The 14,999-nt window shown below is 37.5% G+C and overlaps 1 protein-coding gene across 2 annotated transcripts; it reads right to left on the bottom strand.

The window, feature by feature from the left end:
• Positions 1–47: 47 nt before the first annotated feature.
• On the bottom strand, positions 48–14,100 carry LOC127957509 (ribosomal protein S6 kinase alpha-3-like). Of its 2 annotated transcripts, XM_052556078.1 has the most exons (23): positions 13,766–14,100; positions 11,760–11,795; positions 9,301–9,362; positions 8,925–9,041; positions 8,746–8,827; positions 8,516–8,596; positions 8,284–8,363; positions 7,735–7,841; positions 7,132–7,169; positions 6,821–6,963; positions 6,667–6,737; positions 6,504–6,592; positions 6,333–6,397; positions 5,233–5,335; positions 5,010–5,140; positions 4,809–4,934; positions 4,513–4,602; positions 4,263–4,421; positions 3,815–3,976; positions 3,631–3,707; positions 3,393–3,510; positions 3,165–3,305; positions 48–1,543 (listed from the first exon to the last, which is right to left on the bottom strand). In XM_052556078.1, the coding sequence occupies exons 3-23, from the start codon at positions 9,352–9,354 to the stop codon at positions 1,421–1,423; spliced, it is 2,157 nt and encodes a 718-aa protein (XP_052412038.1). In that variant the 5' UTR covers positions 9,355–9,362; positions 11,760–11,795; positions 13,766–14,100; the 3' UTR covers positions 48–1,420. The 2 variants fall into 2 exon arrangements, with proteins under 2 accessions (XP_052412038.1, XP_052412037.1); XM_052556077.1 differs by lacking the exon at positions 9,301–9,362 and having other exon boundaries at positions 13,766–14,098.
• Between the last annotated feature and the right edge of the window lie 899 nt (positions 14,101–14,999).

Below are 14,999 nucleotides of genomic sequence, written 5' to 3'. Positions count from 1 at the left end.
TTTTAAAGATTTCAGTGCTGCCGAGTAATTTGGAGAAAAACATAAAATTGAATTGCAAGATTTATTTTATTTAAACTTAATCAGATTGTTTTTAATACCAGGGTAAATATCTGCTCTCTCAAGCACAACCGTGTGGGCAGAAGTGACCACTAGGACATATTTCTCACTTGCACTGTTATTATTAAAATACAGCAGCAACAATAAAAAAAAGAAGTTGAGTTGACCTAATTCATGTAAATTAATTCAAGAACATGAAGACGTCGTCTGTTGCCAGAGTCTCACCAAACATGTAGCCTCACATGCATATCCATTAACATAAAAAACTGTTCATTGCGAGGTATAAAAATAATACATTCTCAATAGTCTTTGAAATTATGATTGATAAAATTGAAACAATCTTGGTTAATATAGCCTGAAAACTTCCCTTTAATTTCATGAAGTGAATGAACATCAAGAAATACAAAAAAGGAGTGTGAGGAATCACTTAAGAGTAAGACAGCAGTATATCGGTCACTCCCAGTAAAAAAAAATAATAAAAAAAATTAAAAAAAATATGCCCTTATATATCCATCTACCATCAGCTCCTATATAATGTTACCATATCCATTATAAAAGATACAGCATACAACTGTTCTCATAGAAGTTCTGTTGAGTCGTTCTTATATGAAGGCTATTGGTCTGTGGAGAGGAAGAATATTTAAAGAATGAGGTCACTGTTTGGATTGCCTTTTTTGCAAATCAAATGCCCTTTAAGACACATGTGCATGACAAAGGGTTTTTGGACCACTTTGCCCAATTAAAACACTATATCAACACAAAATACTTGGTTTGTGACATACTACATCTCTAGGGACATACAACGAGGATTGTAAGTTTACTTGCATAGTTCTCTTTGATTTCACAAATGGTTTCAACACTGCACCATGTTGAAACACCACCTGAATTTGCATGTAGTGGCATTACTGATTGACAGCTCTTTCTTTCAAAAGGAAAAGCCTGAGTAAGCCATTTCAGCACGTGAGGTCTGTCTTGAAGAGTGTGGGCACAGCTATGGTCAGATAATACTAGCAATAATACGGCTCCATGCAATTGCTAGACATGATATCACCGCCACCACAATACAGAAAACAAACTCTCTTAACATCATACATTATCTCCACACAGAAATATTTTCATATCCATATATAATCCCACATGAAGTATATTTCTATAGTTTCCCCATAAAACAATTGTATATGAATTTAATATTCTCCCAAGAGCTTTTTATCATTTTTCTACATGATGATGATGCATCGATGATGAATGACAAGAACTAAAAAAATGTTTGTTTTTTTTGGTTTGGGCTGTCATTCCATGACGACAGTAGAACCACCATACAGCTCACATATTTATGTGCCATTTGTAGTTTAAATCCAAATGTTCACAGGGCGGTAGAGGTCAGCTTTTTGATACCACGACGCTGAGCGAGTGTGGAACATCCCACCGGCTCCAGTACGGGAGAAACATTTCTGTTCAGGGCTGAATAGGTGGCTGCCATTGCTCCCTGAGATAAAAGAGAAAATAATAAGAACACAGAATCTAACAGAAGAATTAAGTATTACAATTAGTGCTGGGCAATGATTAAAAATTGTAATCCCGACTTATCGCGTGGTTTTCTGCAATCGCACTGTTGTGTGCAAAAATCAATGATGAATTCAAAAGTAGTGTATTGTGCAATATTATTTTAAAAGTACTGCCACATGAACAAAATTGCAATAACATTAGTTCGCAAAACTTTTTTTTATAACAAATAAGGTGTTTTTGTTTTGTTTTGTTTTTTACAGAAGTATTCCCTTTACATAGTAGCAGTTAAATTTTTTCTTGTAAATCTCAAAATATTAACATTGTCTAGTTGTTGTCTAGTTGTTATAGAAAAAAAGTTATGCTCAGAGTCCAGAGCCTCGATCATAACATTATAAGAGGCACCTTCCGAGTAGAGACCTGCGCGATCACAGGACGCAACGCTGTGCAACAGTGTAACAAGTGTTTGCCGCATTGAGCAATGTGGACAGTCACAGATCTGTTGATTTCAGGAACGCATTGTCCAATCAAAGGTTTACAGAATCCACTCACTGCTCAACAGTTCTTGCACAGTGCTGAAAACTGGGTGCTTACGAAACCCCTCTCAACACACGAAGTGTATACATTGTGGAAGACTCATTGTGCATATATTCATTGTGTTATAAAAGAAATATGAGATCATGATGAACTGAGATGTCAGCTTCTTAAGCCCCTTTCACACTGCCATTCCGGCAAATACATGTGGTAAAGTGTTCCGGCAATTGTTCCCGGTTCGCTAGATTTTGCACTTTCACACTGCCAGTGATTACCTGGGATATATGCATGCTTTCACACACAACCCGTAAAGATCCCGTAACGACACGTGACATCAGATTGGAAAGTGAGGAACTAACTAATCTCTGCTTCATCACAGTTTGCACATATTTTTTTGTCACAAACAGCCGGTAAAAGAGTCGCGCGATAACACACGTCATCACTTCGACACGGCATTAGATCTGGCTTTTGTTCACACAGCGCTTCACCAACCCGGGTTCAATGCCGGAATCAATCCCGGGACGTGGTTGCTTTCACACAGAAGGCGACCCGGCAATGTTCCCGGTCCGACGTGCAGTGTGAAAGGGGCTTTAGTGATAATAAAGGGAGCCATAGCATGCACGCAGCAGACCATGCTTGCTTTTCTTTTAAAAATTAACAGTGAACAGTGGTTTGTGAATGTTGATGCTTAGCCTAAATAATTTGATCGTAGTGTTCATGTGAGCATTGCTGTAGTCTTAGGCCCACCCCAAATGCCCTCATTGGTTGAGACGCGTGATGACACTCATCCCAAGCCAGTACTAAACAACATCCCACCCCTCCTGTGACCCATGGTTTGACTGTATGTGTATCCAGAGCCAGGGAGCAACAGACTTTCAAAATAATAATAAAAACTGGTTTCATGCACTTTAAAATAATTATTGGTGTTTATCAATTTATGTGTTAATGCGATAACGCGTTGAAATTTGCCCAGCCCTAATTATAATGATAATTCTGGACTGTCGGGGTTACAAGGAAACCATGATTCAATTTGCTAGCTTCATATTTTAAACTCTTATCGCACAGCAAACCTTCACTAGATGAGGTGCATCCTGGCGGTTAAGTTGGTATTTTGGTAGCTTGTCCTTGTTGACTATCCATGGGTGACGAAGAACTTGAGCAGCAGTCAATCTCTTGTGAGGATCAACGTGAAGCATCTTTGATACCAGATCCTGTCACCAAAGAGGTTTAAAGACTATACATCAAAAACATATACATGAGGCTAAGGAAGTCTCATAAACAAAAGGAGGGCCTTCAACCTTAGCCTCGAATGATACAGAATTCCAATATCCTCCAGAAAGGGAGAATTTCCCACTGCCGACCCGAGCCAGAATTTCTTCCGGTGTATCTTCCGGGCCATTAGCAAACGGAGTGAACCTGAAGGATGGATAAGAGCAGTGAGTTTTTAAACTGATATGAATATTGTTTTTTAACTAAATCAGGATCTATATGCAACAGAAAAAATGCAAGCAGAAAATGTATGCTATTTTAATGTACCCGGTAAGCATGGTATAAAGGAGAACTCCAAGACTCCAGATATCACAGGCTGCATCATAGCCTTGCTTCTTCAGGACCTGAGGGGATAATACAAGCACAAATATAATAACAGATTATTGAAAATAACTTACAAACATTGTATAGATATATTTAGCCTCTAAACTACAAAAAATCAAAAAGGTACCTCTGGAGCGACAAAGTTTGCAGTGTAGCATGGTGTCATCAGCAGTCCATTTTCTGCTCGGAGTTGTTTGGCAAAACCAAAATCACAGATCCTGATGGATTCTGGGTTGCCAGACTCGTCCACATACAGGATATTACTGGGCTTTAGGTCTCTGTGTACTACCTGTAACCAAAGTGACAATCTATTGACCTTGATAACAAATATGCAGTATTAACCTGAAATATTTAAATATATATATATATTAATTAAACAACCAAAGTGCATATCTATGAACCATAACAAATCATAATATATACATCTAAAACATGTATTTATTAAAAATAATAATAATAATTGATCGAAGGCACACCAAATAAGATATTTTAATGGTGTAACAGTGAACTTAATTATCCTGACTAAATGAAATCTTATTCCGTAATGTTTGGTGTGTGTGCGAGAATGCTCTTACCCCTTGGGTATGCAGATATTCAACAGTCTTTGCAATAGTGTGCAGGACAGCACTGGCCTCTCTCTCAGAAAAAAACTTTTGTCGGAGGATTTTATCCAGTAGTTCTCCACCTTTCATCAGCTCTGTGACCAGGTACACCGACCGCCCATCATCGAATACCTATAAACCCACAAAGAATCCGAATAACAGGAGACAAAACCTGAGACTTTCCAGTTATAAGTGTCCCACAGGCACTGAAACAATCACTCACATCTTTCAGTGTGATGATGTTGGGATGTTGTCCATAACGCAGCAGAATCTCAACCTCCTCTGTTGGATCTCTCCTCTCCTTACTGATAATCTGCAATCCAACCATTAAAACCAAATGCAGCCTTGGTGAGCATAAGAACCGTCTTCTAAAATCATACCAACCCTTATGAACGTTTGTGATAAATACACATGGAAAAACCTCTTTTCCATCTGACAAAGCAATCAGAACTGCCAACACAGCTCTTTATAAATTTAGAAGAACCATGGAGACATCAGTAACAAAACGGATATATTTACCTTGACTGCATAGTCCATGCCTGTGCTCTTGTGCACGCAGCGCTTGCAGATGGAGTAAGAGCCCACACCAATGTCTTCTTTAACATCATATACATCGGTGAACTGAAGCGTGCTCCGGTGCGGTTGCTGTATAACATACATGCATACACTTTATTCCCATGTTGCAGATGTGAGTGAAGTGTGTGAGTAACACAAGGATACCTGCAGTATGCCGCTCATGTTGAGGTTGCTCTGAATGGGCAGCTGGCTCTCCTCTTCTACTCCAGGAGCAACAAAGCTAAACCCTCTGAAGAGCTGATGGGCATTGGCACTTGGAGGGACACCAGGAGAGTCTGGGACAAATGAAAAATTAAATTGATTAACAGTAGATTGTTGGTACTGCAATATATTAATAAAACGTAATAAATATGCATCGCGCACACACCTCTTGGGGTTTTGGCAGTGAACTCCAAGTCAAAGTAAATCGTATCGTCTGGCCTCTGGTTGACTGGTTTAAAGGGAGGAATCACTTCCTTTCTGTATAATTTCTAAAGAGGAATACAACTCGTTTAAATGTAAAATATATATAATTTTTATAAACTAAATGCATAAAAAAACAGTGCCCTGATGTTAAAATGAAATAAAATGAAATAGTATTGAAATTTTATACTATTTTGTGTAAATAAATCAAAAATACGTTTTAAATTGTACAAGTGAATTTAAGCATTATTATGAGTAGTGAAAAATGGATATTAATTTTAATCTTATTAAATAATAATGCTTTAAAGGTTCATTTGTGAACAGTTGATGGCAGAAAGGTAATATAAAAGTTAAAACAGAGGAAATGCACATAGACGATTAGAAATCAAATTATGGCTAAAATCTAACAAATAATACAGAGCTCATGGTATACAAAAGTAACTTTTACATGGTGTTTGCAGCGTGCAGACACAGCCACCCTACAATGATAAGAAACCATTTTTTAAATCCCCCCAAAAAACTGAACAGTCTCAATTATCAAGCGGTTTTGTTTTTTTCTGAGCAGTAGGACATCTCTGCCGACGGATTGTGCTGTATTATCATATTTTTGCCCTCACCAGTAGTACGCTGTCTGTAAATTTCTCCATATCTGAGCAGCTGTAATGAAAGCAAGTGTGACAAACAAAGCAGGTGTTTTGTAGTTGGATGAATAGGTCACTGTGAACAGAGCTGTTTTTAATAACGTAAAAGGGGTTTTTTAATGGTTGGGCAAGGTCTACAAAATTGGAATCATATGATGCGTACAGTTGAACATTGCAATGGACGATGACATTTTCAGGATGGGGGGGGGGGGGGGGGGTTGGGGATGATCTGCCCAAAGCATGAATGTGCCGGCTCAACATCGTGATGTCTATCAGCCATCGGCAATGGACGATGGCATTGTTTATTGGCCCAATCCTAGTTGTTTTACAGAATTATTGAGGAACTTCAACCAAAGTATGCTCCTGACTTTTCATAAAGGCCCATTATAAAAAAAAAAATAATAATAATAATTTATAAACTTACATTCCAGTCAATTGTGCTGAAGAACGAATGTCTTTTGATCTCTTCTACTCCATCAGGCCCGGCTCCTAAAATTCCAACCCCAACAATCAATGAACAGACTGAAATCTACCAAATTTACTCAGCATGTACAACCTGTTCTTGGAAAACTAGTATAAAATGAGCTTTCCTCACCTAAGCGGTTGCCAGCATTCCTCTTGAACAGATTGCGGAGCAGGGACTGGGCCCCTGGGCTAAGAAACTGAGGCATACCCAGCTTGGCCCTGGAGTCAAAGAAACCAACGTCAGTACAAAGACTCCGTCATAAAGATCAGCATTTTAAATAAATAAGACTTACTTTAAGATCATTGTCATGGTCTCCTTTCGGTCTTTCCCTTGGAATGGAAGCGTTCCGGTCAGCATTTCAAACTGAGGTAGAAATACATCAAAAATGCTTCACTGTGACAGAAAAATTATGTTGTAATATACAAATACAATATTAACCCACTTACCATTAGCACACCGTAGGACCACCAATCAGCACTGTGAGTGTGACCTCTGCGGTTGACCACCTCTGGAGCCATATATTCCACCGTACCACAGAATGAATATGCCTTGTTCTCATGGTCAATGGACTCTTTACTCAACCCAAAGTCTAAGAAACACACACAAAGACACAACAAATCTTACTTGCACTAAGACTTATCATTGTGAGATAATCACAAAAAATGCTCAAAAAGACAAATCTGAAACTATAATGAACTTATTCAAGATTGTTATACTGTATACCGAGTAATCCTTATTAGTGATAAAACACACATACCTGTAAGTTTGATGTGTCCATCATTATCCAAAAGAATACTGAAAGAGATCCAAATTTAGTTCTCTTATGCAAATGTGCAATGCATTGAGTTAGTCAAAGTGTGATTATTAGCAACATCCTAATACCGTATTTTCCGGACTAGAAGTCGCACTTTTTTCATAGTTTGGCGGGTCTTGCGACTTATAGTCAGGAGCAACATATATCAAAATTAATTTGACATGAACCGAGAGAAATGAACCAATAGAAAACATTACCGTCTACAGCCGCCAGAGGGCAGAAGGCTCTATGCTGCTCAGTCCTCCTGTAGTCTACCACTGAGCAGCATAGAGCGCCCTCTCGCGGCGGTAGACAGTAATGTTGTCTCTTGGTTCTGGGTTCTAAATAAATGCGACTTATATATGTTTTTTCCTCATCATGACGTATATTTAGACTGATGCCACTTATACTCAGGTGCGACTTATAGTCCGAAATACGGTATGTGGATATAATATAATTATATATTGATTAGAATTATTAAAATATTTATAGTATATAAAGTATATAAAGTTGCACTTTGAGCAGAGACACCTCACACTTTACTTAATACGTGGGTGAGAAGCATACTTTTCTGGTTTGAGATCTCTGTAGATGATTCCCAGTCCATGTAAATGGTCCAAAGCTAAAGCCAGCTCTGCAAGGTAGAACTTCACATCCTCCTCTGTAAACATCACCTGCATAGAGACATGAATTAGCAGAATTTCATCTATTATTACATTTTAAACTGATTGATTCATATTTAAACGAGATTTACAAGTACATCATCATTCAAACATTTAAAGACAGTACAATTTTTTTTTTTTTTGCAATGAATTTGTATTTAGCAAGAAGGTGACAGTAAAGATTCTTACATTTTTACAAAAACTGCTTTTCTGATAAACATTCTATTGATAAAAGACTGGAGTAATGATGCTGAAAATTCAGCTTTGCCATCATAGGAATATATAACATTTTTTAATATATTAGCTTATAAAATGTTTTTTTTAAATAATGCTATTCCACAATATTACTGATTTTACTGTATCTTTGATTAAATAAATGCAGACTTGGTGAGAATAAGAGACTTCATGAATAAAAAACATGTTAGATTTTTCTGTTCCTAGACACATAATTCACCTCTTTAGACAGGCGAGTGAAGAGATCTCCTCCTCTGAGAAAGTCCAGAATCAGATAGAGTTTGCCTTCTGTCTGAAATGCTGAGGAATCAAAAGTAAAGATTCAAGATTTTTAACGCGTGCATTAAAGTATAATTAGTAATAAGAAGTTGTACTGCAAGTTGAATTAAAGTTCAACAGAAACACACAACCATGAAGCGTAAGAAACTGGTGATGGGATGTCAATAACTCACCATAGTGCAGTTTAACAATAAAAGGATGGTTGACCTCAACTAGTATGTCTCTCTCCATCTTTGTACGCATTCGATCTCGTACTGAAACCACACACACCCAAACCAAACCATTATGAATCGCCATTATAAAAACTTCCTTTTTCAGTTTGTACAACTTCAATAATAATGCACTAACACCAAATGCTTTTAAAGAAGTTGTCAACGCATAAAGAAATATACAAAACACACACCTTTCAATGTAGCTTTCTTCAGTACTTTCATAGCATAGAGCTGTCCTGCATCAGGTCCAGTTATCTTCTTGACAAGGAACACCTGCAGAAGCATGTGCCATTATTAAATGAAAACCAACATAATGATGCTTTTTTTCATTTAAACACAATAATAAAAAACTGTTATGTGAGCAGTTCACCTTGCCAAAAGATCCCTGGCCCAGCACCTTGCAGAGTTCAAACTGTCTTGTGTCCGCTTTTTCCGAGCCCTCCTTGACGTGGTGAGTGATGCTGATTTCCTTCACCAAGCCCTCATCCTATGAAGGAGACATATGAAGTATGAGAAAGCTTGCGTCAACAACAAAACATGCAATACAACATCAAACCAGCAATCACAGAACATTTATCTTCTCCTGTTCTTTTAAAAATGGCTATCACAGCCGTGTAACTTTTAAAAAAAACATCAATGCTAAAAAACAATTGTCAAATAACACACAATCACTTCAACACACTCATCAACACAAACTCATGCTCAAAAAAGGTCTGAGAGTCAAACAAGCACACACACACACACACAGAGGATGTTAAAGAGAAGCCTGGATAGCTGTTGTCTCTGCAGAGGAGCAGCATGCCAAAGTCTGTAGGAGGAGAGAGAGAATAAACACCAAATAAAAGAAGCAGACATTATAAACCAGGCCCATCTGACTAACTGAATTAATCAATGACTGAACACTTACAACTGACCAGAAGATGAACTCTAGATGCTAAAATACTTAATCCAATAACTTAATGAAGTTAATACTTAACTTAATGATAAAACGCATTATATAGAGCTAAAAGTGCTACACTCAGCTTCATATCATTTATCATCTTCTTCCCTTCTTTCACACTCTTTCTCTTAACATACACTCGAGACGAGAAACAGGGTGAGACTTGTTAATAATCTAGTCCTAGACACAGAGTTCTATCAATAGACTGCACACCAGTCTGCCAATACGAATAACTCTTAATCGCGGATGAAGATATTCTATCAATGGTGGAAAAAGACCACAGATAGTGATATCCATCACAGAGGTAAAATATGGCACAAAGATTAAGTGTGACAAAATAAGTGTTTCAACAAGTCAGAAACGTGTGTGTATCAGTGCACAATAACAAATTGAAAGTAAATATCTTAAACAAAAAGCTTCTCTCCTGACCTGCTTTCACTAGCATTTCGAGCTGGCAGAATAGTTAGAAACATTTCCATTTTGAAATAGACAATTTTACATCCACAACAAAGGGTTTGGGTAATAATTAACTTAAATAATGCAAATGAATCTAAAACTGAATTGAAATTCTAGGCATTTGAAAGCAGGTGACATGATTGAGGGGGCCTGGCATGAGAAAGAGGAGCTTGAGAGGGTGCTGGCAGACCAGATTTTAACTGAAGCGTGACCAAGGATGACGTCTGAGGGACATCTCACAACAGGAAAAGGAAGTGAGCGTGGGTGTTGCACACTCTTTGTCAAAAAGATATTGAATCTCAATAACCGTCCTTCCCAAATACACATACAACAGGACAAGCCTAAATATACACTAATGTCCAAAAGCCTGGGGTAATTAGGTAAGTTTGTAAAAAAAAAACCACCTTTTTAATATATATATATTTCATTTCTGACCTAATTAATGCAGTCTGGGTGAAAAAATAAATCTTACCAACCCAATATTTTTAAACGGCAGTGTGTAAATATATATAAATATATATGGGGTTGCACCGACTTAACGATTTTCAAGATCGACTCCATTGGTCTGCCATGACACTTTAAGCTTGACGTCGACTAGTCGCGGTCCTATAGAGGGTGCAACAGGATAAATCTTTGAAGGACTTCCACATTTACGCTCCATTTCCAAACAGTTAAAATAACAAATACATAAATACTATGAAAGCACTCCACATGCTTGTGTGATTATATTACTGGATGCTCGAAATTTAACAGGAGAACGCACATTATAAACAGTTTATTGTAAAGGTAAGTTCATTCCTGTTCTAATCTAATGCGCTGCTGCACTGTAACGCACACACATAGGCTACAGCAGCTCGTACGTCATGTGCAGATCGCTGGCGCACAGGTAAAGTACTGTCAAAGTTGTTCTGTGATTTCTCAAAATAGCTTAGAAACTGAAAAGTCCTATAATTTATTTCTTAATGACTAAATCCCACAGCTTCACTAATAGAGAGATGCTGCCAGGTAGAATTAATTCACACACGCAATCGCTCTCACTGATGTGTTCATATGAATGTAATCTTTACTGTGTTACTTTATCTGTATCTGATTTAAAACGAGCAGAAATCCGTGAGAAATGAAGCGACCCAAAGATAAAAGAACTGATAAAAATGAGCTGTTATAGGAGCAATAACCATGTACGCAGCGCTGTGTCATATGCCTTAGCTATGCACAAGTTTTTTTTTTTTACAGCTCCAAGCTTATGTTTATTAATGACGTCATCAGCGGCGAGTCGACTTTGACTTGACTTTCATCACATCAAAGTCGACTTTTAAAAAAATCACTAGTCGTTCAACCCCTTATATATAGTGAGTGAACCTACTTCTCTGGTTCACAAACAGCCCTATCAATTGATCTGACAGCTTTCAGAAGAACATTTCTGCTGGGCTGTAGGAAAATGAAGCTTTGCTTGAAGTGAATGCCGAACATCCTCTTCTCCTGCTGGCCACTTGCCATGTCACTCATCCAACAGGAAACCAATAAAACCAGGCTGTACTCCGAGACAGGAAATGTGATGTTAAAAGCCGACTTGCTTATATAGGAGACACATCTTCCAATTGAAAGACAAGAGGAATTGCAGGAGAACAAATTATCCTCAAGCAGTGAACGAAGAGCTTGTTTGACTTACCACAAGGAACCCATATAAACTTGAATTGGCATACTTGGATCCATCAACATAATCAGTTTTGACAGACATATTCAGTTTGACAGACATATTCTGTCTAATCTGCAGACACACACCCAAAATGCATATATATTTGAACTTACTTGAACAGGAGCATCATCATCCACCATGGAGTCATCCTAAAAAGCAGGAAAATATGTTATTGCCATCATGTTAAAACAGCATTTGCAAGGGCTATGATCATAGTGTGTCAAATATAACCAAAATAATTAAATTATGTGATCTTCAAGAACAGAAAAGATGTACAGGAAATCACAAGCTCAATTTATTAGGGAAAGAATTTATATAAATGACTGTTGCAAATCTCTATTACTGTAATTTGTAAATATAATGGCTCCTTGAGGGCTAATGACTATGTGCAACATCAAATCATCTGACCACATGTTGACATTGGAGTAAAACAGCAGTGGGGAAGATTGTTGTTTACAAGTAAATGATTATTTATAGGTCAACACATGAACAGGGGACATAGCAAGCAAAGCAGGATGGCTATTTCCAGACCACAGGATTAGCCTGGATCACAGGAAGTTCATCAGGGAAAGAGTACAACAGGACGGAGTCCTGACAGTGTAAGAGAGACAAAAAAACAGTTACTATTTAGCAACTTGGATGACATATTTATCCTAAAGCCAACAGCGCGTATAATCATCCCCTGGAGTAAGCAGGGCTTGGTGCCATACATGATCATTACAATATATACTCTAAATAGTTTATGGATCATCAATAGTGTTGTCTGAAAACCATTAGATAGTTTGATTGTGATTGATTCTGACACTAAACAAATTGTATGTTTTTACATGACATTACTGCTTGCATATTATATATTTAAATATATACTTCTAAAGTTGAATATAACTTTGCACTGTACATTTTTCAGTACACTGAATATCCATACAGTATGCACACAATACTGTTTAAAAGTCTCACCAAAGCTGCATTTATTTGATCAAAAGTACAGTAATATTGTAAAATATTACAATGACTTGTCCATTTTTATATATTTTTATGAATAGTAAATTTACTCCTGTGATGGCAACAGCAACATTTTCCAGCAGGAATTCCTAAATTGTCACAGTAACATGATCATTCAGAAAACATTTTAATATTCTAATTTGGATAATATACATACTTCTATGTATTTTAATTTAGGATTAGTACAGCCATTTAATAAAATTGTATGTTTAATATCTCATCCAAATAATTTCACAATCAAAAGTGTATGTGGGGGAGCTAAATGTAATCCACAGACTAAATCTGAACACTGACAGAAACACACAACCCTGCAGTGAAAATAATGAAAGTCTAAATTGATCGAATTCCGATTAGAGAACAACAGACAGTCCAGGTCCAGAAAGCAAAAATGCAGCTGTTTCATAATTAATGTAAGACTTTAGCCATGACTCAAAACCTTATGGACGGTCTACCTACACGGACAGTATTTGGGGGTAATCTAAAGTTGTGTTTGGCACATTTATGGCTTATTTTTGCACGCCTAAGACGCCCAAAAATGCTGTCTAGGTATGTTTGGAGCCCACTGTGTTTTGAGAAAATGCCTGTTAGTCAGTCTGTAAGAAGGCAATTCCCCGCCCTGTGCTGCTTATGTTTACTCAAGTCAAACTTCAAGCAGCTACAAAAAGCAAGCTTCAATTTTAAGTTACAGTGTAAAGGTAAATTTAGGTCGTACACAGACACACATTCTCTCGCTCTCGTGCTGGGCTTGTCTGGTCAAGTCTTGCTTCGACGATTTACTCATTCTTTAGTTTCATCAAGTAACTTAACATTAGTTAGGCACTAACAGTTAAAATTTCAAATAAACTCTTCATAACGCTTTAAATACTTCGCTACGTCGTATAGTTACGACGTATAACGTAACTATAAATCACGCACTTTTTCTGTATGACAGTTATGAGTTTGAAAAGTAGCGAAATTCGAAAACGCAAACCTTTTGTCTGAATACAGTGTTTGTAAACTGTAAACTTCGAGACTGAACACTGGCATTCCCAGTCATACGAAGAAACGTTATCGTATTAGATGTGATCGCACACAATCTAACAACACTCCTCGATTAAATAAACGTGATATAACCTACCTCATTCTCCATATGCCCCACAGGCAACTTCTGCCAGGGGTCTGCACACTGCGCCAGCGGCATCTCAGTCCAGATCTGTAACTTGCGATCAGTGATGTGACGCTGTCAGTCACTTTAAAGTTGCACTAAAAGAGTCCCGCAAAGAGGATGGTCCCTAACTGACGCATAAACAAAATATTTCAGTTTAGTTGTCTTTTACTTCTAAGGTGTCCGGCTGCTCTTCAAGAAAAAAAAAATCTAAAGCTGTAGTAATGTACTTCCGTTTTCGCTCAACATGGCGTCGTCACCTGTCTGTCAGAACGAGGCTGGAGGAAACGTCATCATGCGTCATAGTGCGCGAGGGAACACTGTGGCCGCCCACCGATACACACGCTGTACATTGGCGCTCAGGTAGTTTAATGGAGTCAACAAGGAATTATAAATCTATTAAGAGAGATTATATCTATTCAGTCAGGCCTTTAACATTTCGACTGGTTTTTTAACAACGCATGTGATTCACATTGATTGGAGCATCCTCGCTTGTGCTCCTTTTCTACTATTAATTCATGTAGAACATTCTGTCTTTAAATCCTTTGGTCACTTAATCAATTTAAATCTCTTTTCCCCTTCATAAGAAAAACACCACTGCAGACACCACACCACTGCAGACACCACAATCCTCAAATCAGAGTTATTCTAAGCCCTCTGCTACTGCTGGATGAGTGTCTATCAGCAGTTTATCATTCTCACTCTCTGTTTTTGATGAGACACGGTTTATGTGTGACCCATTTCCCCAAACCAATTCAATTTACGCTTTGTTTAGTGTGGCGACCATGCACCAGGTAAAAGCAGCATATTTCTACAAATAAAGAGTTTTTTTGTCATGTTGTCAGTGTTTTGTCATGGTCTCCTGAGTATTAATAGCTGGGAGAGCTCCCCAATGTGTGCTCTTTTTAACCCTGTAAATTCTAAAGACATCTTGTAAGGAATTTTGTTTTTTTTTTACATTTGCATGTATGTTTTGTGTCATAATTGATACACACATAGAACATCTAGTATGACACAGCTCTCACTCGAGGAAGAAGTTAACACTGCAATTTTATTCAAAGGCCCAAAATGAATGAATATAAGTAATTTGCAGATAGTGATACTTACATGATAAAATGTATATTGTTTGTGTGCTACTTTTGTACTTGATGTTAGAATATAAAACTTGAATAAGAAAAAATACAATTCACAGCAAAAAGACACATTT

This window comes from Carassius gibelio, chromosome B5 (assembly GCF_023724105.1).
Source record: "Carassius gibelio isolate Cgi1373 ecotype wild population from Czech Republic chromosome B5, carGib1.2-hapl.c, whole genome shotgun sequence".
NCBI lineage: Eukaryota > Metazoa > Chordata > Actinopteri > Cypriniformes > Cyprinidae > Carassius > Carassius gibelio.
Note: the sequence above shows the minus strand (reverse complement) of the source record. Positions and strands in the feature narration are given on the sequence as shown.

What these genes read in the sequence shown, in the direction of transcription:
- LOC127957509 (XM_052556077.1), bottom strand. Translation starts at nt 13,828, where the DNA reads ATGCCGCTGGCGCAGTGTGCAGACCCCTGGCAGAAGTTGCCTGTGGGG. An exon ending in GAAGAAAGCTACATTGAAAG is followed by an intron (nt 8,597 to 8,745) that starts GTGTGTGTTTTG and finishes GTGTGGTTTCAG; the next exon opens with TACGAGATCGAATGCGTACA. An exon ending in CTGTATCATTCGAGGCTAAG is followed by an intron (nt 3,306 to 3,392) that starts GTTGAAGGCCCT and finishes CTTTGGTGACAG; the next exon opens with GATCTGGTATCAAAGATGCT.